This window comes from Nerophis lumbriciformis, linkage group LG08, assembly GCF_033978685.3.
Source record: "Nerophis lumbriciformis linkage group LG08, RoL_Nlum_v2.1, whole genome shotgun sequence".
In the NCBI taxonomy this organism is placed as follows: domain Eukaryota; kingdom Metazoa; phylum Chordata; class Actinopteri; order Syngnathiformes; family Syngnathidae; genus Nerophis; species Nerophis lumbriciformis.
Genome location: NC_084555.2, coordinates 55,340,625 through 55,367,391, shown reverse-complemented (window position 1 = coordinate 55,367,391; position 26,767 = coordinate 55,340,625). Strand labels below are relative to the sequence as shown.

General features: G+C 36.3%; 1 protein-coding gene across 1 annotated transcript in view; it reads left to right on the top strand.

The window, feature by feature from the left end:
• grin3ba (glutamate receptor, ionotropic, N-methyl-D-aspartate 3Ba) overlaps nt 1–26,767 on the top strand; it is a 494,405-nt gene that overhangs the window by 279,618 nt on the left and 188,020 nt on the right. Inside the window, exons 3-4 of the mRNA XM_061969217.1 lie at nt 16,737–17,227; nt 21,915–22,186. Coding sequence (XP_061825201.1) covers nt 16,737–17,227; nt 21,915–22,186 — 763 coding nt within the window. The remainder of the gene's footprint in view (nt 1–16,736; nt 17,228–21,914; nt 22,187–26,767) is intronic.

Below are 26,767 nucleotides of genomic sequence, written 5' to 3'. Positions count from 1 at the left end.
GCCGCCACAGACGGAAACACCTCCTAGGTAACACATGAGCCAATCACCACGCCCCTACGCCAGCCTGTACCCACCCACTCTGTGCCCTATATAAACCATGGTATGTGAATGCTCCCATTAAAATCTCCTGATGATTGAGGGAACCCCCTCATGAAACAGGCCTGTAGAGATGAAATAGTCTTGTGATTTTTTTTCCCCACACATACATATATATATATATATATATATAAATATATATATATATATATATATGCACTGTATTTTTCGACTATAAGTCACAGTTTTTTTCATAGTTTGGCCGGGGGTGCGACTTATACTCAGGAGCAACTTATGTGTGAAATGATGAACACATTATAATATTATTGATCTCATTCACGTAAGAGACTAGACGTATAAGATTTCATGGGATTTAGCGATTAGGAGTGACAGATTGTATAGCATGTTCTATATGTTATAGTTATTTGAATGACTCTTACCATAATATGTTACGTTAACATACCAGTTGGTTATTTATGCCTCATATAACGTACACTTATTCAGCCTGTTGTTCACTATTCTTTATTTATTTTAAATTGCCTTTCAAATGTCTATTCTTGCTGTTGGCTTTTATCAAATACATTTCCCCCAAAAATGAGACTTATACTCCAGTGCGACTTATATATGTTTTTTTTTCTTCTTTATTATGCATTTTCGGCCGGAGCGACTTATACTCCGGAGCGACTTATAGTCCGAAAAATACGGTGTGTATCCATCCATCCATTTTCTACCGCTTATTCCCTTCGGGGTCGCGGGGGTCAACACAGATAGACAGACAACACTTGTGGGACTTCAACCTGGGTGGGTATTTTGAACATTTTGGGGACTTTTGCCGACTTTTCCAACTTTTATCCCCAACCCCCGTGGGACTCGGCTGGGTGTGTCATGGACATTTTGGGCATCCCGGACTTGTGGGACTCGAACCTGGGTAGGTATTTTGAACGTTTTTGGGGACTTTTGACGACTTTTCTCACTTTTCTCCCCCACTTCCTGTGGGACTTTGCTGGGTACGTTTTGGACATTTTTTGCATCCTGGGACTTGTGCGGCCGGCGGCGGGACTCGTGGGACTGGAACCCGGGGAGGTTTTTTGGACACAATTGGGACTTTTGACCATTTTCGCCGCCTTTTCCCCTCTTCTTCCCCGCCTTCCTGTGCACCATTGCTGGGTGTGTTTTGGACTTTTGGACACCAGAAAAGCTTCCAGTCCGGGTCTCACTGGCTCACTGCAAAAAGTCAGTGTTCAAAAACAAGAAAAAAACAAACAAAAATGAGGGGTATTTTACTTGAACTAAGCAAAATGATCTGCCAATAGAACAAGAAAATTTGGCTTGTCAAGACTTTCCAAAACAAGTCAAATGAGCTAACCTTAATGAACCCAAAAATACCTTAAAATAAGAATAGGGATGTCCGATAATGGCTTTTTGCCGATATCCGATATTCTGATATTGACCAAGCCCTTAATAACCCATACCGGTATCAACCGATACCGATATCAACCGATACCAATATATACAGTCGTGGAATTAACACATTATTATGCCTAATTTGGACAACCAGGTATGGTGAAGATAAGGTCCTTTTTTTTAAAAAAAATTATGAAATAAAATAAGATAAATAAATTAAAAACATTTTCTTGAATAAAAAAGAAAGCAATATAAAAACAGTTACATATAAACTAGTAATTAATGAAAATGAGTCAAATGAAGTGTTAAAGGTAGGTATTTTGAACATATTTGGGGACTTTTGACGACTTTTCTCACTTTTCTCCCCCACTTCCTGTGGGACTTTGCTGGGTACGTTTTGGACATTTTTTGCATCCTGGGACTTGTGCGGCCGGCGGCGGGACTCGTGGGACTGGAACCCGGGGAGGATTTTTGGACACAATTGGGACTTTTGACCATTTTCGCCGCCTTTTCCCCTCTTCTTCCCCGCCTTCCTGTGCACCATTGCTGGGTGTGTTTTAGACTTTTGGACAAAAATAGTTTCAAATCTCAGCAACAAGCTGTAATATCTTACTGAGATCATTTAGGACCAAAACACTTAAAACAAGTAAAACACTCTAACATCAAATCTGCTTAGTGAGAAGAATGATCTTATCAGACAGAAAATAAACAAATATCAGCCTTATTTGACATATTTCATCTTGCTCAGATTGCAGTGTTTGCAGTGTGGCTGCACTCGGAGGGAGTAAACTTTCCTCCCAGGCGAGATGGAGAGATAAGGGGTAGGGGATAAGGTGGGGGGGTGGTTGAGGGTGAGACGCTCTCTTATAGAGTCATCACTTACCATGGCACTCTGTTGACATTTACTCTTAAACACGGAAACGGCGGCCAGGTGTTATTGACAGGAAGCGCTTCATCCCTGACGCCGGCGGACGACTTATCACGCTGCCCCGACGCCCACGCTCATCCATTACCGGGACAGCCTGCCGCACAAACACACACAGACTCACAACAAGACTTTGTCCTTGTCTTTGCCTCCCGCTCTTATCTGCACGCAACCATCTCAGCATGAAGGGCCACAAAAGAAAAAAGGATTTTGCAGTTTTTCAGCACGATAACAGATATGGTTTTTAAATGTCTTTGTGGCCGAGCACACCCGTGTGTGTGTGTGTGTGTGTGTGTGTGTGTGTGTGTTTGTGTGTGTGTGTGGGGCCGCCTTGATGAATGTGCAGGGTGGCATTAAGACGTCTGGGGGCCCGAGGCCAACCTAGTCACAAAGGGGCCTCCACAGAAAAGAAACAACATGTTGTTAGAAACTAGCATGTTAGCTACACGTTGATCAATAACAATACATAACACAACTAGAGAGCGCTAACAATATAATAACAATACATAACACAACTAGAGAGCGCTAACAATATAATAACAATACATAACACAACTAGAGAGCGCTAACAATATAATAACAATACATAACACAACTAGAGAGCGCTAACAATATAATAACAATACATAACACAACTAGAGAGCGCTAACAATATAATAACAATACATAACACAACTAGAGAGCGCTAACAATATAATAACAATACATAACACAACTAGAGAGCGCTAACAATATAATAACAATACATAACACAACTAGAGAGCGCTAACAATATAATAACAATACATAACACAACTAGAGAGCGCTAACAACATAATGACAATACATAACACAACTAGAGAGCGCTAACAATATAATAACAATACATAACACAACTAGAGAGCGCTAACAATATAATAACAATACATAACACAACTAGAGAGCGCTAACAATATAATAACAATACATAACACAACTAGAGAGCGCTAACAATATAATAACAATACATAACACAACTAGAGAGCGCTAACGATATAATAACAATACATGACACAACTAGAGAGCGCTAACAATATAATGACAATACATAACACAACTAGAGAGCGCTAACAATATAATAACAATACATTACACAACTGGAGAGCGCTAACAATATAATAACAATACATAACACAACTAGAGAGTGCTAACAATATAATAACAATACATAACACAACTAGAGAGCGCTAACAATATAATAACAATACATAACACAACTAGAGAGCGCTAACAATATAATAACAATACATAACACAACTAGAGAGCGCTAACATTATAATAACAATACATAACACAACTAGAGAGCGCTAACAATATAATAACAATACATAACACAACTAGAGAGCGCTAACAATATAATAACAATAGATAACACAACTAGAGAGCGCTAACATTATGATGACAATACATAACACAACTAGAGAACGCTAACAATATAATAACAATACATAACACAACTAGAGAGCGCTAGCAATATAACAACAATACATAACACAACTAGAGAGCGCTAACAATATAATAACAATACATAACACAACTAGAGAGCGCTAACAATATAATAACAATACATAACACAACTAGAGAGCGCTAACGATATAATAACAATACATAACACAACTAAAGAGCGCTAACAATATAATAACAATACATAACACAACTAGAGAGCGCTAACAATATAATAACAATACATAACACAACTAGAGAGCGCTAACAACATAATAACAATACATAACACAACTATAGAGCGCTAACAATATAATAACAATACATAACACAACTAGAGAGCGCTAACAACATAATAACAATACATAACACAACTAGAGAGCGCTAACAATATAATAACAATACATAACACAACTAGAGAGCGCTAACAATATAATAACAATACATAACACAACTAGAGAGCGCTAACAATATAATAACAATACATAACACAACTAGAGAGCGCTAACAATATAATAACAATACATAACACAACTAGAGAGCGCTAACAATATAATAACAATGCATAACACAACTAGAGAGCGCTAACAATATAATAACAATACATAACACAACTAGAGAGCGCTAACAATATAATAACAATACATAACACAACTAAAGAGCGCTAATAATATGATAACAATACATAACACAACTAGAGAGCGCTAACAATATAATAACAATACATAACACAACGAGAGAGCGCTAACAATATAACAACAACACATAACACAACTAGAGAGCGATAACAATATAATAACAATACATAACACAACTAGAGAGCGCTAATAATATGATAACAATACATAACACAACTAGAGAACACTGACAATATAATAACAATACATAACACAACTAGAGAGCGCTAACAATATAATAACAATACATAACACAACTAGAGAGCGCTAACAACATAACAACAATACATAACACAACTAGAGAGCGCTAACAATATAATAACAATACATAACACAACTAGAGAGCGCTAACAATATAATAACAATACATAACACAACTAGAGAGCGCTAACAATATAATGACAATACATAACACAACTAGAGAGCGCTAACAATATAATAACAATACATAACACAACTAGAGAGCACGCTGGAAATCACTGAGAGCGGCCCGTTCTGTTATGTATACTGAGGGGAGGTGACGCCAACAGACACCAGGGGGCTTGTAGCTCTATAGATTTATTATATATATTCACCATATATATATATATATATATATATATATATATATATATATATATATATATATATACATATATATATATATAATAAACAATAGAATATAAACTAAGGAAATGGAGTGTGAACTAGTTCCAAAAGTGTATGTGGTGTGTGGCTATGTGTGTGATTAGCTTTGGTGTGTGTTACCAAATATTGTCGAGAGCGAAGGAACACGGAAGTCCGTGGAGCAGGCAGATAATCCAGGGCGAGCGAGAGGAACGTGTCCAAGCGGGAGGTCGAGAATCCAAAAAGGGTAGTCCGGGAGGCAAGGAGAACAACAGGGGATCACAGCAGAAAAACGGGAAGCATTCCGGCACGGCATGGCAGGTTGTGTGGGCTGATGAAGGCAGCTCGTTCATCCCGGGCAGGTGTGCAGATTGCAGATCTCCTGCAGCCGTGCGGAGGTGCGCCCGCAGCGGAGAGGGAACGCCCGTGGGGGCGTGGCCCGCGGTGCTCTCACTGGAGCGGCGGTGGCAGGAGTCTGAGCCGTAACACGTTCTTTCACAAATGTGTGTAGAAACAGTCTCTATGCTTGACTTGATACACCTGTGATTAGGACACCTGATTCTCATCATTTGGATGGGTGGTGTTGCGTTTTGGACCAGTTGTTCCTCCCAGGGAATTCAAGTCACAAGTCGCTCCCGAGCTCTTTACGACACTTAAAGCTGAGTTGAAAAAAACCACCGGAGACAGAATAGGTATTTTGTTGTATATTTTCAAAGCTTTGCATATATACTTTTTGAGACCAGTCCAGCATAGAACATTCTATCGCCCCGCCAAAATGGTCTCTCCTTCCCGACCCCAAAACCCTCTCTCTCTTGTCCCTTCTCTGTAGACAAAACAAATGCTAGTCAAAACACATTCCAAAGAACTCAAGGTTAACACACACAGTATACTTGCGGAAAAACAAAAAGAGAATAAATGGAAAACACCAGCTGTTTTCAAATATGACTATGAAAGAAAATAAGTAACACTAAAATTCGGATGTATGTAAATATCTGCCTCCGGCCCTAGGGTCGTGTCACGGGGCTGGAAAGGAAACATGAGCGCGGGAGAATGAGGACGACGCCACACGCATTTTGAATAGAAACCGAGGCAGATGATGTAAATTGATTGTGGAAGTAAGTAATGATGCAGGAGGAGAAAGTGGCGAGAGGGGAGGAGATCCACCAGGAATTCACAAACACGCTCATAAACGTGCTCGCATCCTGCAGGGATGGATTCTACGCTTTGGTTAATGAGCAATCTCATCTTTTGATATCACTACACAAGTCTCATACATGTACACGCACATGTTATACACGTACACACACCTCATACACGCACACATACATGTTATACACGTACTCATACACCTACACATACATGTTATACACGTACACACACCTCATACACGCACACATACATGTTATACACGTACTCATACACGCACACATACATGTTATACACGTACACACACCTCATACACGCACACATACATGTTATACACGTACACACACCTCATACACATACATGTTATACACGTACACACACCTCATACACGCACACATACATGTTATACACGTACACACACCTCATACACGCACACATACATGTTATACACGTACACACACCTCATACACATTCATGTTATACACGTACACACACCTCATACACATTCATGTTATACACGTACACACACCTCATACACGCACACATACATGTTATACACGTACTCATACACGCACACATACATGTTATGCACGTACACACACCTCATACACGAACACATACATGTTGTACACGTACACACACCTCATACACGCACACATACATGTTATACACGTACACACACCTCATACACATACATGTTATACATGTACACACCTCATACACGCAAACATACATGTTATACACGTACACACACACATACATGTTATACATGTACACACACCTCATACACGCACACATACATGTTATACACGTACACACACACATACATGTTATACACGTACACACACACATACATGTTATACACGTACACACACCTCATACACGCACACATACATGTTATACACATACACGCACACCTCATACACACACACATACATGTTGTACACGTACACACACCTCATACACGCACACATACATGTTATACATGTACACACACCTCATACACGCACACATACATGTTATACACGTACACACACCTCATACACGCACACATACATGTTATACACGTACACACACCTCATACACGCACACATACATGTTATACACGTACACACACCTCATACACGCACACATACATGTTATACACGTACACACACCTCATACACGCACACATACATGTTATACACGTACACACACACCTCATACACATACATGTTATACACGTACACACACCTCGTACACGCACACATACATGTTATACACGTACACACACCTCATACACGTACACATACATGTTATACACGTACACACACCTCATACACGCACACGTACATGTTATACACGTACACACACCTCATACACGCACACATACATGTTATACACGTACACACACACCTCATACACATTCATGTTATACACGTACACACACCTCATACACATACATGTTATACACGTACACACACCTCATACACGCACACGTACATGTTATACACGTACACACACCTCATACACGCACACATACATGTTATACACGTACACACACCTCATACACATACATGTTATACACGTACACACACCTCATACACATACATGTTATACACGTACACACACCTCATACACGCACACATACATGTTATACACGTACACACACCTCATACACATACATGTTATACACGTACACACACCTCATACACGCACACATTCATGTTATACACGTACACACACCTCATACACGCACACTTACATCCCATGCATGTACAAATGCATGTCATACACGTACATTTAAAAAAAAAGTAGAAATGATTGTCACACACACACAAGGTGTGGTGAAATTATTCTCTGCATTCGACCCATTCCCTTGTTCACTCCCTGGGAGTTGAGGGGAGCAGTGAGCAGCAGCGGTGGCCGCGCCCGGGAATCATTTTTGGTGATTTAACCCCCAATTCCAAGCCTTGATGCTGAGTGCCAAGCAGGGAGGTAATGGCTCCCATTTTTATAGTCTTTGGTATGACTCGGCCGGGGTTTGAACTCACGACCTACCCATCTCAGGGCGGACACTCTAACCACTAGGCCACTGAGCAGGTTATAGCTCACACACGTACACATACATCCTATATACATACGGATAGACCTCATACATGAACAGGTACATCCCATAAAAGTACACACACAGTGGTGGTCAAAAGTGTACAAAACCTCCGAGGACAAAGCTACGAAGAATGGGAGACCGGGCTTTCTGCTCAGCCGCTCTCCCTGACCACCTGAAGGTACCACAGACTGTGGATGCTTTTAAAAAAGGCTTAAAAACCCTTTTTTTTTAAAAAGGCTTTTTTTTTTTTTAGATATATGCATACTAGTTTTAGCTATTTGGATGTTCTAGTTTTAATTTTTATTAATTTTTTATTATTATTATTATTATAATTTTTTTTTTTTTTTTTTTTTTATTAATTTTTTTATTTTATTTTTATTTTTTTAATTTTTTTTTAATACACTGTAACACTGTATTTTTTTGTGATGTAGTGATTGGAGCACATTCATGAAGTTTGCTTCTTTTATGAATTTATTATGGCTCTACTGAAAATGTGAGGGTGAAAAGTATACATACAACAATGTTAATATTTGCTTACATGTCCCTTGGCAAGTTTACCTGCAGATACATCAGATATTAGGTGTTGTTTTTTTTACCTTTCACATTCATATTTTGCTGTGTTTGTTCCATTTTTGATGATTGTTGTCATGATCCGTGGTCCAGGTCATGTTTTTGTGTTTTCTGTTAGTTTTGGACTCCTTTTAGTTCTTGCTTGTGCACCTGTGAGTTTGTTTTGGTTGCCACGGTTACTCATTGTGTTCACCTGTCTCTGATTAGTGCTCACCTGCTTCCCGAGCACTAATCAGGGGCATTATTTAAGTTTGCCTTCGCCAGTCAGTCCGGCCTGGCGTCATTGGTTCCTTCGTGCTCCTGTTAGGTGAGTTTTGCCTTGTCCCTACACTGCAAAAAGTCAGCGTTCAAGAACAAGGAAAAAAAAATACAAAAATGAGGGGTATTTTACTTGAACTAAGCAAAATTATCCGCCAATAGAACAAGAACATTTGGCTTGTCAAGACTTTCCAAAACAAGTCAAATTAGCTAACCTCAATGAACCCCAAAATACCTTAAAATAAGAATATTCTCACTAATAATAAGTGCACTTTTCTTGGTAGCAAAAACAAATATGAGACTTTTTTCTCAATATGTTGAAAAATATTCTTAAATTAGGTAAATGCTAGTGCCATTATCTTGACATCATGATTGCATTACGTTTCTTGAAACCAGCAAACTTACACTAAAAAATAGTTTATTTTTCTTAATGGAAAGGCAAAAAGGCAACGCTCAGGCAAATCATATTGTCTAAAAATACATTTTCCCATCGATAACATGACATCATATATATATATATATATATATATATATATATATATATATATATATTATATATACACACATTAGTGATGGGTCCGGCAACACCGATGCATCGGCGCATGCGTCGAGCTCATAGAGCAAAACCCTGTGTCGGTGCGCGTACCGCTTTTAGAAAGTCACGTGACCGATCATGAGCTGTTTTGGTCACATGACCGATACGCCAACTGTGTCGCCTCCTCTGTGCCCTGTGAGCGGCTCTTTTCTACAGCCGGAGAAATAATAACTAAGAAGAGAAAGCGTCTAAAATGTAATACGTCGGAAAAACTTTTTTTTTTATAAAAATGTGTAAAAAATAAAATTAAACAAATTCCCAGTCCACAATCATCCACAACACGTTCTCTTAGATTTCCATGTTATGATACATGTTCACATTATTTATTGACTGTATCTAAAAAAGATACAAATATATTTTTATTTAAATGAAGATATGAAATAATCCTAAATGAAATACAATGACTTGGTTTATATTATTGTATATACTAGGGCAGGGGTCACCAACGCGGTGCCCGCGGTCACCAGGTAGCCCGTAAGGACCAGATCAGTCGCCCGCTGGCCTGTTCTAAAAATAGCTCAAAGAGCAGCACTTACCAGTGAGCTGCCTCTATTTTTTAAATTGTATTTATTTACTAGCAAGCTGGTCTCGCTTTGCTCCACATTTTTAATTCTAAAAGAGACAAAACTCAAATAGAATTTGAAAATCCAAGAAAATATTTGAAAGACTTGGTCTTCACTTGGAATAAGCGGTAGAAAATGGATGGATGGATGGGTCTTCACTTGTTGAAATAAATTCATTTATTTTTTACTTTGCTTCTTATTACTTTTAGAAATACAATTTTAGAGAAAAAATACAACCTTAAAAATGATTTTAGGATTTTTAAACAAATATACCTTTTTCCCTTTTAAATGTCTTCCTCTTCTTTCCTGACAATTTAAATCAATGTTCAAGTAAATTTTTTTTATTTTTTTATTGTAAAGAATAATAAATATTTTAGCTTCTGTTTTTTCGACGAAGAATATTTGTGAAATATTTCTTCAAACTTACTATGATTAAAATTCAAAAAAAATTATTCTGGCAAATCTCGAAAATCTGTAGAATCAAATTTAAATCTTATTTCAAAGTATTTTGAATTTCTTTTAAAATTTTTGTTCTGGAAAATCTAGAAGAAATACTGATTTGTCTTTGTTAGAAATATAGCTTGGTCCAATTTGTTAAATATTCTAACAAAGTGCAGATTGGATTTTAACCAATTTAAAACATGTCATCAAAATTCTAAAATGTATCTTAATCAGGAAAAATTACTAATGATGTTTCAGAAATTCTTTTTTTAATTTTTTCAAAAAGATTCAAATTAGCTAGTTTTTCTCTTCTTTTTGTCAGTTGAATTTTGAATTTTAAAGAGTCGAAATTGAAAATTGTATTTTAATTTTTTTCGTGTTTTCTCCTCTTTTAAACCGTTCAATTAAGTGTTTTTTTTCATCATTTATTCTCTACAAAAAACCTTCCGTAAAAGGAAAAAAAAATGTACGACGGAATGACAGACAGAAATACCCATTTTTTTATATATATAAATGTATTTATTTAGCTATTCTTGTTTGAATCACACTTACGTGTAACTTACAAATGACAATATATTTATTTATTGAAGTGTGTATCAAACTGGTAGCCCTTCGCATTAATCAGTACCCAAGAAGTAGTTTTTGGTTTCAAAAAGGTTGGTGACCCCTGTACTAGGGCATCAAATCAGTGTCAGTTGAGTCGGTCCATAGGTTGCCTGTAGGGATTTTTAATGTCCAGCAGATGTCAGTATTTAGTGACACAGTATCGACACAGTATCAATACAGTTTTGCAATGTGTCGAAACACTTCATGACGCCTCATCAACCCATCACTAATATATATATATATATATATATATATATATATATATATATATATATATATTTACAGCCCGGCCCCCAGTCAGTTTGTTTTTTTAATTGGAATTTATCTGAATGTGCATGAACTATTTCTGTTCAAAATAGTTTTGAAATGTTAAATGTTTAAATATAAACTGTCAGTTAAATTATGAGACACAATTGTGTCAAAGTCATGTTTGTTTTTTTTCATGCTTGAAATAAGAAATGCTGACTTTAAAAAAGTAGTTTTATACTTGTGAGTGTTGATGACACAACACTTGATATTCTAGTTTCAAGCATGTTTTACTCAATATAGGTCATCACATCTCAGCAACAAGCTGTAATATCTTACTGAGATCATTTAGGACCAAAACACTTAAAACAAGTAAAACACTCTAACATCAAATCTGTTTAGGAGAAGAATAATCTTATCAGACAGAAAATAAGCAAATATCACCCTTATTTGACATATTTCATCTTACTTAGATTTCAGTTTTTGCAGTGTCGTAGTTTGCGTCATGCCTTGCTACATAAGTCTTGTTTGTTCATGCCACATTTAGTAATTTTTCTCGTCCATAGTTTATGCTAAATGTTAGTTTAGCATCCAGTTTTCCTTTTGCTTGTTTTCTGTTTTTTGGTACTTTGCGTTATTTTTGTGAATAAATCATGTTCTTACCCGAACGCTTTGTCCGGAGTGGTCCGTCTGCATTCCCGGGAGAACGACCCCGCGTAAAGATGCGACCCAAACGTGACAGAATAACGCCAGCCCGACTGACTGGCAAAGGCAAACTTAACTAATGCCTCTGATTAGTGCTCGGGGAACAGGTGAGCACTAATCAGAGACAGGTGAACACAATGAGTAACCGTGGCAACCAAAACAAACTCACAGGTGCACAAGCAAGAACTAAAGGAGTCCAAAACTAACAGAAAACACACAAACATGATCCGGACTACGGATCATGACAATTGTAAAATATGTGGATGGAGAAGGGGTGTGACGTTCAAATGTTGTCAATATTCAGTGTTTTATCCGTCATAGTTAATATTGTAACATTCTTTTTTTACATTCAGTAAAAAAAATGTCAAATTCCATTCCGTTTTTTAAGGCGGTCTATCATAACGTTTTTAGCATTCAATCCGACATTATTGTGAGGTTTTGTATTAGTGTTCCTAAAAATAGATATACCGGCCCCCAGACACATTTTTTTTTCTCTAAATGTATAGTAGTATATAGTAGTACAGTAAACTGACAGTTAATATTTAAACATTTAACATGTGACTGTCATGTCTGTGTAATCATGTTTTGTTTTAAGTCATGTTTTGTTTAGTTTCTGGCTTTTCACTCCCTTGTCTTGTTTGCATGATTACCCATTAGTTTCACCTGTTCCACGTTTGGACTCATTGTGCACTCTTGTTTGTCACCATAGCAACCCATTAGTTTTCACCTGTCACGTCACGCACCTGTTTCACGTCTTGAGTCACGCACCTGTTTTCGTTAATCATGTCTGTAGTATTTAAGTTCAGTGTTTTTCAGTTTGTCTTCCTGACGACCTCACCACATTTATGCTCTGTCCATTCTTTCCATGTCCATTCCTCAAGCAACTATTTTTGTCCAAGCCAAGTAAGTTTTTGTTCCATGTTTATAGTCTTTTTGGTTTCATAGTTTGTTCTCCGCCATTGTGCGTGTTTTTCGTTTGTACTTTTTGCTATAGTCTTTTGATTTCATAGTTTATTCTCCGCCACTGTGCGCGCTTTATTTATTCCTTTTTTTTTTATAATAATTAATAAATCATGTACCTTCCTTCCCGTCTCGCCCGAGCCAACTTTCCGTTGCATCCCGGAAAAGCACACACCCAAGACCAAGTCATGACAGTGACATTCTAAAAACATTTTAACAGAAATAGTTCATGCACATTCAGATAAATATTTCAAAATTACAATTTAAAAAAATTGGGCCGGGGGCCGGGCTGTAAATATGCGCACTAATTGACTGAAAGAGCACGCACTTGGCGCGATGATGTCATGTTATCCATGGAAAAATGCATTTTTAGACAATATGATTTGCCTGAGCGTTGCCTTTTTGCTTTTCCATTAAGAACAATAAACTAGTTTTTAGTGTAAGTTTGCTGGTTTCAAGAAATGTAATGCTATCATTATGTCAAGATAATGGCACTAGCACTTACTTCATTTAAGAATATTTTTCAACATATTGATAAAAAAGGTCTTTTTTTTTTTTCTTTCTACCAAGAAAAGTGCACTTGTTATTAGTGAGAATATACTTATTTTCAGAGGTGGGTAGAGTAGCCAGAATTTGTACTCAAGTAAGAGTACTGTTACTTTAGAGATTTATTACTCAAGTAAAAGTAAGGAGTAGTCACCTAAATATTTACTTGAGTAAAAGTAAAAAGTATGTTGTGAAAAAACTACTCAAGTACTGAGTAACTAATGAGTATGGATCTCAGGAAACAGAGTGGACCAACACCAGCTGGACTGCTGCTGAGTAGTCCAAAGTCATGTTTTCTGACGAAAGCAAATTTTGCATTTTCTTTGGAAATCGAGGTCCCAGAGTCTGGAGGAAGACAGGAGAGGCACAGGATCCACGTTGCCTGAAGTCTAGTGTAAAGTTTCCACCATCAGTGATGGTTTGGGGTGCCATGTCATCTGCTGGTGTCGGTCCACTCTGTTTCCTGAGATCCAGGGTCAACGCAGCCGTCTACCAGCAAGTTTTAGAGCACTTCATGCTTCCTGCTGCTGACCTGCTCTATGGAGATGGAGATTTCAAGTTCCAACAGGACTTGGCGCCTGCACACAGCGCAAAATCTACCCGTGCCTGGTTTACGGACCATGGTATTTCTGTTCTAAATTGGCCCGCCAACTCCCCTGACCTTAGCCCCATAGAAAATCTGTGGGGTATTGTGAAAAGGAAGATGCAGAATGCCAGACCCAAAAACGCAGAAGAGTTGAAGGCCACTATCAGAGCAACCTGGGCTCTCATAACACCTGAGCAGTGCCAGAAACTCATCGACTCCATGCCACGCCGCATTAACGCAGTAATTGAGGCAAAAGGAGCTCCAACCAAGTATTGAGTATTGTGCATGCTCATATTTTTCATTTTCATACTTTTCAGTTGGCCAACATTTCTAAAAATCCCTTTTTTGTATTAGCCTTAAGTAATATTCTAATTTTGTGACACACGGAATTTTGGATTTTCATTTGTTGCCACTTCAAATCATCAAAATTAAATGAAATAAACATTTGAATGCATCAGTCTGTGTGCAATGAATAAATATAATGTACAAGTTACACCTTTTGAATGCAATTACTGAAATAAATCAAGTTTTTCAAAATATTCTAATTTACTGGCTTTTACCTGTATGTATATACATACATTGATATATACAGTATATAATTTATATTTATTTATTTTGCCGTTTTTGTTCACATGTTAAAGGTGTTTTAATGAATATACATGCATGTTTAACACATATAGATTCCTTTCTTTCATGAAGACAAGAATATAAGTTGGTGTATTACCTGATTCTGATGACTTGCATTGATTGTAATCAGACAGTAGTGATGATAACGTCCACATTTTCGAATGGAAGAGAAAAAAAGTCTTCCTTTCTGTCCAATACCACATGAAAGTGGTTGGTTTTTGGCATCTTATTTGTCCAGCTTCCATATTCGTTTTTATACACTTTACAAGAAATACATTGGCGGCAAACTCCGTAGCTTGCTAGCTTGTTTGCGCTGGCTTTCGGAGACTCTTGTTTTGAAAGCGCACGCGCGATGGAGCGGCACTTTTATTGTGAAGACAGGAACTGTGCAGTCAGTCTTTAGGCTTTTGACGGGATGTACGGTTGAAATAAAAAAAGGGTCTTTTTTCCTTCACATTTTTGATTGATTGATTGGAACTTTTATTAGTAGATTGCACAGTACAGTACATATTCCGTACAATTGACCACTAAATGGTAACACCCCAATAAGTTTTTCAACTTGTTTAAGTCAGGTCATGTGACCGCCTGGCTCTGTTTGATTGGTCCAACGTCACCAGTGACTGCATCTGATTGGTGGAACGGAGTGAACGTCACCAGTGACTGTATTTGTTGAAACGCAGGCACTATGAAGGTCTGTCTGACAGACCAAAACAAACAAAGCGTGCATTAACAGATCGATAAAAATTAGTAGCGAGTAGCGAGCTGAATGTAGATAAAAGTAGCGTTTCTTCTCTATAAATATACTTAAGTAAAAGTAAAAGTATGTTGCATTAAAACTATTCTTAGAAGTACAATTTATCCCAAAAGTTACTCAAGTAGATGTAACGGAGTAAATGTAGCGCGTTACTACCCACCTCTGCTTATTTTAATGTATTGTTGGGTTCATTGAGGTTAGCTACTTGTTTTGGAAAGTCTTGACAAGCCAAATTTTCTTGTTCTATTGGCAGATAATTTTGCTTAGTTCAAATAAAATACCCCTCATTTTTGTATTTTTCTTCTTGTTTTTGAATGCTGACTTTTTGCAGTGCAGGTGGTTGAGAAAAGGGGGGTTGCCCAAACACAAGGGGGAGCTTAGCTAGCTTTTTTTCCTCAGACCTCATCATCAACAGTCCCTGCACGGTTCACCTGCTCCAAGGATCTTCAACTTTTAAACCAGGTGTCCAATGTCCTCCTGACAGAACCAACGCCAATCAAGACCCGATCAAACATTCGTTAGCATTGAGCCCCCCCCCCCCCCCCCCCACAGAGGGTCTTTACGCAATCGAGCGCTGAGACCAGAGCAAACAGTTCCTGCAGGGTTCAAGAAAGCGCGGCAGATTTATGTGGCGAGCAGGATTGCTCGGCGCTAATATATTTCCCTAGTAAAGTGCGGTGTGGAAGGCAGCAGGCGAGTGAGGCGAATAGCAATGTCTGTCAGGGCGGCTCGCAGAAAGACTCTGCGTGAACTTTTAATTATGACTTTCTGGGAGACGCCATTTCTCATCGGAGATGACTCGGAAAAAGCTCTCCTGTCACATCTGCAATATTCTTTTTACCCTTTTTCCTATTACATTGACTTGATGGCGGGGATGTTTATCGTAATTGGACTGACCATCAATGGTGATCGCTGCCTTTCTGTCCTTGTCCAAGGTTTTTCTCCAACGCCTCCTTCGCCGGCGCCACGGGCCTGATCCAGGTGGACGCCGGCCTCTCCAGGGTGCTCTCCTCGCAGCTGTTCCACGTCTGGAGCCTCAAGAGGGGCGCTCTGGGCCAGCCGGCGTGGGTCACCGTGGGGCAGTGGTCCCGAGGCAGGCTGGAGTTGGAGGGGGGCGTCCTGGGGCTGGGAGGCTTCGGGAGCAGCCAGGGGCAAGGCCTGGGCGCTGGGGTGAGAGGGGGCGACGGCCAGGGCGACCCGAACGCCGGGGGGCGCTGGAGACCCGGACTTTCCGTCGAGGGTCACCGTCTGCGGGTGGTGACGTTGGTGGAACATCCGTTTGTGTTCACGCGCGAGGTGGACGAAGATGGGCTGTGTCCGGCCGGTCAGCTCTGCCTGGACCCCAGAACCAACCGTTCCGACGTCATACAAGGACTCTTTAACCACCTGCACAACTCCAACACTTCAACAGCCGACTGGGAAGGCGGTAAGTTTGGTTCTTCAGACTTTAAAGCAGGGGTGCTCACACTTTTTCTGCAGGCGAGCTACTTTTCAATTGATCAAGTCGTGGGGATCTACCTCATTCATATATATCATTTATATTTACTTATTTATGAAATATATGTTTTTGTTAACAAGTTAAAGGTGTTTAATGATAATGCAAGCATGTTTAACACATATAGTTAATATTGTTAATAAATTAAAGGTGTTAATTAAAATACAAGTTTGTTTAATACATATAGTTAATATTGTTAATAAGTTAAAGGTGTTTAAAGATAATGCAAACATGTTTAACACATATAGTTAATATTGTTAACAAGTTAAATATGTTTAGTGATAATGCAAGGATGTTTAACACATATAGTTAATATTGTTAATAAATTAAAGGTGTTTAATGATAATACAAGAATGTTTAACACATAGTTAATATTGTTAACAAGTTGAAGGTGTTTAAAGATAATACAAGCATGTTTAACACTTATAGTTAATATTGGTAATAAGTTAAAGGTGTTTAAAGATAATACAAGCATGTTTAACACATATAGTTAATATTGTTAACAAGTTAAAGGTGTTTAATGATAATACAAGCATGTTTAACACAAATAGTTAATATTGTTAATAAGTTAAAGGTGTTTAAAGATAATGCAAACATGTTTAACACATATAGTTAATATTGTTAACAAGTTAAAGGTGTTTAAAGATAATACAAGCATGTTTAACACATATAGTTAATATTGTTAATAAGTTAAAAGTGTTTAAAGATAATACAAGCATGTTTAACACTTATAGTTAATATTGGTAATAAGTTAAAGGTGTTTAAAGATAGTACAAGCATGTTTAACACTTATAGTTAATATTGGTAATAAGTTAAAGGTGTTTAAAGATAATACAAGCATGTTTAACACATATAGTTAATATTGGTAACAAGTTAAAGGTGTTTAAAGATAATACAAGCATGTTTAACACATATAGTTAATATTGTTAATAAATTAAAGGTTTTAATTAAAATACAAGTATGTTTAATACATATAGTTAATATTGTTAACAAGTTAAAGGTGTTTAATGATAATACAAGAATGTTTAACACAAAGTTAATATTGTTAACAAGTTAAAGGTGTTTAAAGATAATACAAGCATGTTTAACACTTATAGTTAATATTGGTAATAAGTTAAAGGTGTTTAAAGATAATACAAGCATGTTTAACACATATAGTTAATATTGGTAATAAGTTAAAGGTGTTTAAAGATAATACAAGCATGTTTAACAAATATAGTTAATATTGTTAATAAGTTAAAAGTGTTTAATGATAATACAAGAATGTTTAACACATAGTTAATATTGTTAACAAGTTAAAGGTGTTTAAAGATAATACAAGCATGTTTAACACTTATAGTTAATATTGGTAATAAGTTAAAGGTGTTTAAAGATAATACAAGCATGTTTAACACATATAGTTAATATTGTTAATAAATTAAAGGTGTCAATTCAAATACAAGTATGTTTAATACATATAGTTAATATTGTTAACAAGTTAAAGGTGTTTAATGATAATACAAGCATGTTTAACACATATAGTTAATATTGTTAATAAATTAAAGGTGTTAATTAAAATACAAGTATGTTTAATAAATATAGTTAATATTGTTAACAAGTTAAAGGTGTTTAATGATAATACAAGCATGTTTAACACATATAGTTAATATTGTTAATAAGTTAAAGGTGTTTAAAGATAATGCAAACATGTTTAACACATATAGTTAATATAGTTAACAAGTTAAAGATGTTTAGTGATAATACAAGCATGTTTAACACATATAGTTAATATTGTTAATAAATTAAAGGTGTTTAATGATAATACAAGAATGTTTAACACATAGTTAATATTGTTAACAAGTTAAAGGTGTTTATAGATAATACAAGCATGTTTAACACTTATAGTTAATATTGGTAATAAGGTAAAGGTGTTTTAAGATAATACAAGCATGTTTAACACATATAGTTAATATTGTTAATAAATTAAAGGTGTTAATTAAAATACAAGTATGTTTAATACATATAGTTAATATTGTTAACAAGTTAAAGGTGTTTAATGATAATACAAGCATGTTTAACACATATAGTTAATATTGTTAATAAGTTAAAGGTGTTTAAAGATAATGCAAACATGTTTAACACATATAGTTAATATTGTTAACAAGTTAAAGATGTTTAGTGATAATGCAAGCATGTGTAACACATATAGTTAATATTGTTAATAAATTAAAGGTGTTTAATGATAATACAAGAATGTTTAACACAGTTAATATTGTTAACAAGTTAAAGGTGTTTAAAGATAATACAAGCATGTTTAACACATATAGTTAATATTGTTAATAAGTTAAAGGTGTTTAAAGATAATGCAAACATGTTTAACACATATAGTTAATATTGTTAACAAGTTAAAGGTGTTTAAAGATAATGCAAGCATGTTTAACACATATAGTTAATATCGTTAACAAGTTAAAGGTGTTTAAAGATAATGCAAGCATGTTTAACACATATAGTTAATATTGTTAATAAATTAAAGGTGTCAATTAAAATACAAGTATGTTTAATACATATAGTTAATATTGTTAACAAGTTAAAGGTGTTTAAAGATAATGCAAACATGTTTAACACATATAGTTAATATTGTTAACAAGTTAAAGGTGTTTAAAGATAATGCAAGCATGTTTAACACATATAGTTAATATTGTTAATAAATTAAAGGTGTTTAATGATAATACAAGAATGTTTAACACATAGTTAATATTGTTAACAAGTTAAAGGTGTTTAAAGATAATACAAGCATGTTTAACACTTATAGTTAATATTGGTAATAAGTTAAAGGTGTTTAAAGATAATACAAGCATGTTTAACACATATAGTTAATATTGTTAATAAATTAAAGGTGTCAATTAAAATACAAGTATGTTTAATACATATAGTTAATATTGTTAACAAGTTAAAGGTGTTTAATGATAATACAAGCATGTTTAACACATATAGTTAATATTGTTAATCAGTTAAAGATGTTTAGTGATAATGCAAGCATGTTTAACACATATAGTTAATATTGTTAATAAATTAAAGGTGTTTAATGATAATACAAGAATGTTTAACACATAGTTAATATTGTTAACAAGTTAAAGGTGTTTAAAGATAATACAAGCATGTTTAACACTTATAGTTAATATTGGTAATAAGTTAAAGGTGTTTAAAGATAATACAAGCATGTTTAACACATATAGTTAATATTGTTAATAAGTTAAAGGTGTTTAAAGATAATGCAAACATGTTTAACACATATAGTTAATATTGTTAACAAGTTAAAGATGTTTAGTGATAATGCAAGCATGTTTAACACATATAGTTAATATTGTTAATAAATTAAAGGTGTTTAATGATAATACAAGCATGTTTAACACATAGTTAATATTGTTAACAAGTTAAAGGTGTTTAAAGATAATACAAGCATGTTTAACACATATAGTTAATATTGTTAATAAGTTAAAAGTGTTTAGAGATAAAACAAGCATGTTTAACACATATAGTTAATATTGTTAATAAGTTAAAAGTGTTTAAAGATAATACAAGCATGTTTAACACATATAGATTCCTTTCTTTCATGAAGACAATAATATAAGTTGGTGTATTACCTGATTCTGATGACTTGCATTGATTGGAATCAGACAGTGGTGCTGATAACGTCCGCATTTTCGAATGGAGGAGAAAAAAAGTCTTCCTTTCTGTCCAATACCACATGAAAGTGGTTGGTTTTTGGCATCTTATTTGTCCAGCTTCCGTACTCCTTTGTATACACTTTACAAGAAATACATTGTTGGCAAACTCCGTAGCTTGCTAGCTTGTGCACGCCAGCTTTCTGAGACTCTTATTTTGGTAGCGCAGGCAGGATGAAGTAGCGCTTTTATTGTGCAACTGTGCAGTCGGTCTTTGGAGTTTTGACGACAGGTACGGCGCCAGAGTCTGTTGAAATAAAGTGTTTCTCGCCTTCCAGTCGGTAATTTTAATGAGCTGGCAGCAGCCAGCGTCATCTCAGAAGACCCTCGGGTGCCGTGAATGTCAATCAAGTGACCAAAGTGACGTCATAGTGAAGATTTATGATCGCTCATTTTTAGGACTATTTTTTTAAATGCCTGGCTGGTGATCGACTGACACACCCTCCGAGATCGACCGGTAGCTCGCGATCGACGTAATGAGCACCCCTGCTTTAAAGGGTAGATTGGTAAATGGTAAATGGGTTATACCTGTATAGCGCTTTTCTACCTTCAAGGTACTCAAAGAGCTTTGACACTATTTCCACATTCACCCATTCACACACACACTGATGGCGCTAACCACGACTCATCAGGAGCAAGGGTGAAGAGTCTTGCTCTAGGACACAACGGACGTGACGAGGTTGGTAGAAGGTGGAGATCGAACCAAGAACCCTTAGGTCCCAACTGGCTGTAACTATTCTTCCAAATAGTTACGAATCCCTGTAAAAAGTAGCGTATAATTCACATTTCTGATAATTGTCAGTAGGGTAGGTTACACTTAAACTACAAACATAAACATTTGGATTACCATGACATGGTAGATCGGAGCCGCTGATTCTATTGGGATTCAGTCCACGCCGTCCTCTACCTCTCAGGCCTTCCGGAGGATCTGAGGAAGTGCTGCTACGGCTACTGCGTGGACCTGCTGGAGAAGCTGGCGGAGGACATGGGCTTCGCCTTCGACCTCTACATCGTGGGGGACGGAAAGTACGGCGCCATGAGCGCAGCCGGGCGCTGGACGGGGCTGGTCGGGGACCTGAGGAGCGGGACGGCGGACATGGCGGTCACCTCGTTCTCCATCAACTCGGCGAGGAGCAGAGTCATCGATTTCACCTCGCCCTTCTACTCCACCAGCCTGGGCATCCTGGTACGCCTCCGTTTGTTTACTTACTAGCAAAGGGAACGTGCTAGCGTTGAGGATTTATATACATGATGTAATGTAGTAACGGGCATACTTATAATAACATTTAATATTTACGTATTTTGATCATTTTACGCATTTAAAAAATGCCAACAAACATAATAAAACATCACTTACTGTACAAAGTCTGCGGTCCTTAGGATGCCGACTGCTGGGGCGTTCATATATTCCCATTTAGATGAAGAATGACTCATAGTCCTCACAAAGAAAAGGGCCGGGGTCTTTTCGTGTCGTCTTCGCCAGTTTCGTTGTCTCAAATGGTTTTCAAAAAGTACCAACTTATCGGAATACCTACTCAGACGTCTTCTGTCCATGCGAGATGTGTTATTTATGATCTGGAATAAAATTGCAGGGAAGCGAGGAAGCAGCAGACCACACGTCGCCGCTATAAACAGTTTGTCTGTGTTAGCGCTTATAATAACAATAACACTAATACTTGGTTAATATTCAAGTCAGGAAATGTAAATGGAGTATTGTTGGCGCTTTTTTGAATGATTATTTATTGGATTTTATGGGCAAAATAGTGGAGCTCCCATTGGCTCCGCTGTAAACAGACTTTTATTTAATATTTAGAATACATTAAAAATGCCATGTCTTTCATAATATTAGTGAACGATTGGCAAAATAAAAATAAAAATGTGCCGTTCCCCTTAAAAAAGGTAACTAATTCTTACCAACGTTGATTTTGATTCATTATTATTACAAATAATTGTCAAAGTGTACCAACTTATCGGAATACCTACTCAGACGTCTTCTGTCCAGGCGAGATGTGTTAGTTATGATCGAGAATAAAAGTGCAGGGAAGCGAGGAAGCAGCAGACCACTCCATGATGTAAACATAGGCACACACGGAAGTGATTACGTCACCGCTATAAATAGTTTGTCTGTGTTAGCGCTTATAATAACAATATCACTAAAAATTGGTTAATATTCAAGTCAGGAAATGTAAATGGAGTATTGTTGGCGGTTTTTGATGGATTATTTATTGGATTTTATGGGCAAAATAGTGGAGCTCCCATTGGCTCCGCTGTAAACAGACTTTTATTTATGTTTATTTAATATTTAGAATGCATTAAAAATGCCATGTCTTTCATAATATTAGTGAACGATAGGCAAAATAAAAATAAAAAAAGTGCTGTTTCCCTTAAAAAAAGGTCAATAATTCATACCAACGTTGATTTTGACTAATTATTATTAAAAATGGTTGTCAAAGTGTACCAACTTATCGGAATACCTACTCAGACGTCTTCCGTCCAGGCGAGATGTGTTATTTATGATCTAGAATAAAAGTGCAGGGAAGCGAGGAAGCAGCAGACCACTCCATGATGTAAACATAGGCACACACGGAAGTGATTACGTCGCCGCTATAAACAGTTTGTCTGTGTTAGCGCTTATAATAACAATATCACTAATACTTGGTTAATATTCAAGTCAGGAAATGTAAATGGAGTATTGTTGGCGGTTTTTGAAAGATTATTTATTGGATTTTATGGGCAAAGAAGTGGAGCTCCCATTGGCTCCGCTGGAAGCAGACTTTTATTTACATTTATTTAATATTTAGAATGCATTAAAAAAAACATGTATTTCATAATATTAGTGAACGATAGGCAAAATAAAAATAAAAAAAGTGCTGTTTCCCTTAAAAAAGGTCAATAATTCATACCAATGTTGATTTTGATTCATTATTATTACAAATGGTTGTCAGAGTGTACCAACTTATCGGAATACCTACTCAGACATCTTCTGTCCAGGCGAGATGTGTTATTTATGATTTAGAATAAACGTGCAGGGAAGCGAGGAAGCAGCAGACCACTCCATGATGTAAACATAGGCACACACGGAAGTGATTACGTTGCCGCTATAAACAGTTTGTCTGTGTTAGCACTTATAATAACAATATCACTAATAATTGGTTAATATTCAAGTCAGGAAATGTAAATGGAGTATTGTTGGCGGTTTTTGAAAGATTATTTATTGGATTTTATGGGCAAAATAGTGGAGCTCCCATTAACTCCGCTGTAAACAGACTTTTATTTATGTTTATTTAATATTTAGAATGCATTAAAAATGCCATGTCTTTCATAATATTAGTGAACGATAGGCAAAATAAAATTAAAACAAGTGCTGTTTCCCTTAAAAAAAGGTAAATAATTCATACCAACGTTGATTTTGAGTCATTATTATTACAAATGGTTGTCAAAGTGTACCAACTTATCGGAATACCTACTCAGACGTCTTCTGTCCAGGCGAGATGTGTTATTTATGATCTAGAATAAACGTGCAGGGAAGCGAGGAAGCAGCAGACCACTCCATGATGTAAACATAGGCACACACGGAAGTGATTACGTCGCCGCTATAAACAGTTTGTCTGTGTTAGTGCTTATAGTAACAATATCACTAATACGTGGTTAATATTCAAGTCAGGAAATGTAAATGGAGTATTGTTGGCGGTTTTTGAATGATTATTTATTGGATTTTATGGGCAAAATAGTGGAGCTGCCATTGTCTCCGCTGTAAACAGACTTTTATTTAATATTTAGAATGCATTAAAAATGCCATGTCTTTCATAATATTAGTGAACGATAGGCAAAATAAAAATAAAAAAAGTGCTGTTTCCCTTAAAAAAAGGTCAATAATTCATACCAACGTTGATTTTGAGTCATTATTATTACAAATGGTTGTCAGAGTATACCAACTTATCGGAATACCTACTCAGACGTCTTCTGTCCAGGTGAGATGTGTTATTTATGATCTGGAATAAAAGTGCAGGGAAGCGAGGAAGCAGCAGACCACTCCATGATGTAAACATAGGCACACACGGAAGTGATTACGTCGCCGCTATAAACAGTTTGTCTGTGTTAGCGCTTATAATAACAATGTCACTAATAATTGGTTAATATTCAAGTCAGGAAATGTAAATGGAGTATTGTTGGCGGTTTTTGAAAGATTATTTATTGGATTTTATGGGCAAAATAGTGGAGCTGCCATTGGCTCCGCTGTAAACAGACGTTTATTTACGTTTATTTAATATTTAGAAGGCATTAAAAATGCCATGTCTTTCATAATATTAGTGAACGATAGGCAAAATAAAATAAAAAATAAAAAAAGTGCTGTTTCCCTTAAAAAAAGGTCAATAATTCATACCAACGTTGATTTTGAGTCATTATTATTACAAATGGTTGTCAAAGTGTACCAACTTATCGGAATACCTACTCAGACGTCTTCTGTCCAGGCGAGATGTGTTATTTATGATCGGGAATAAACGTGCAGGGAAGCGAGGAAGCAGCAGACCACTCCATGATGTAAACATAGGCACACACGGAAGTGATTACGTCGCCGCTATAAACAGTTTGTCTGTGTTAGCGCTTATAATAACAATGTCACTAATACTTGGTTAATATTCAAGTCAGGAAATGTAAATGGAGTATTGTTGGCGGTTTTTGAATGATTATTTATTGGATTTTATGGCCAAAATATTGGAGCTGCTATTGGCTCCGCTGTAAACAGACTTTTATTTATGTTTATTTAATATTTAGAATGCATTAAAAATGCCATGTCTTTCATAATATTAGTGAACGAAAGGCAAAATAAAAATAAAAAAAGTGCTGTTTCCCTTAAAAAAAGGTCAATAATTCATACCAACGTTGATTTTGAGTCATTATTATTACAAATGGTTGTCAAAGTGTACCAACTTATCGGAATACCTACTCAGACATCTTCTGTCCAGGTGAGATGTGTTATCTATGATCGAGAATAAAAGTGCAGGGAAGCGAGGAAGCAGCAGACCACTCCATGATGTAAACATAGGCACACACGGGAGTGATTACGTCACCGCTATAAACAGTTTGTCTGTGTTAGCGCTTATAATAACAATATCACTAATAATTGGTTAATATTCAAGTCAGGAAATCTAAATGGAGTATTGTTGGCGGTTTTTGAAAGATTATTTATTGGATTTTATGGGCAAAATAGTGGAGCTGCCATTGGCTCCGCTGTAAACAGACTATAATTTACGTTTATTTAATATTTAGAATGCATTAAAAATGCCATGTCTTTCATAATATTAGTGAACGATAGGCAAAATAAAATAAAAAAAAGTGCTGTTTCCCTTAAAAAAGTTCAATAATTCATACCAACGTTGATTTTGATTAATTATTATTACAAATGGTTGTCAGAGTGTACCAACTTATCGGAATACCTACTCAGACGTCTTCTGTCCAGGTGAGATGTGTTATTTATGATCTAGAATAAAAGTGCAGGGAAGCGAGGAAGCAGCAGACCACTCCATGATGTAAACATAGGCACACACGGGAGTGATTACGTCGCCGCTATAAATAGTTGGTCTGTGTTAGCGCTTATAATAACAATATCACTAATAATTGGTTAATATTCAAGTCAGGAAATGTAAATGGAGTATTGTTGGCGCTTTTTTGAATGATTATTTATTGGATTTTATGGGCAAAATAGTGGAACTCCCATTGGCTCCGCTGTAAACAGACTTTTATTTATGTTTATTTAATATTTAGA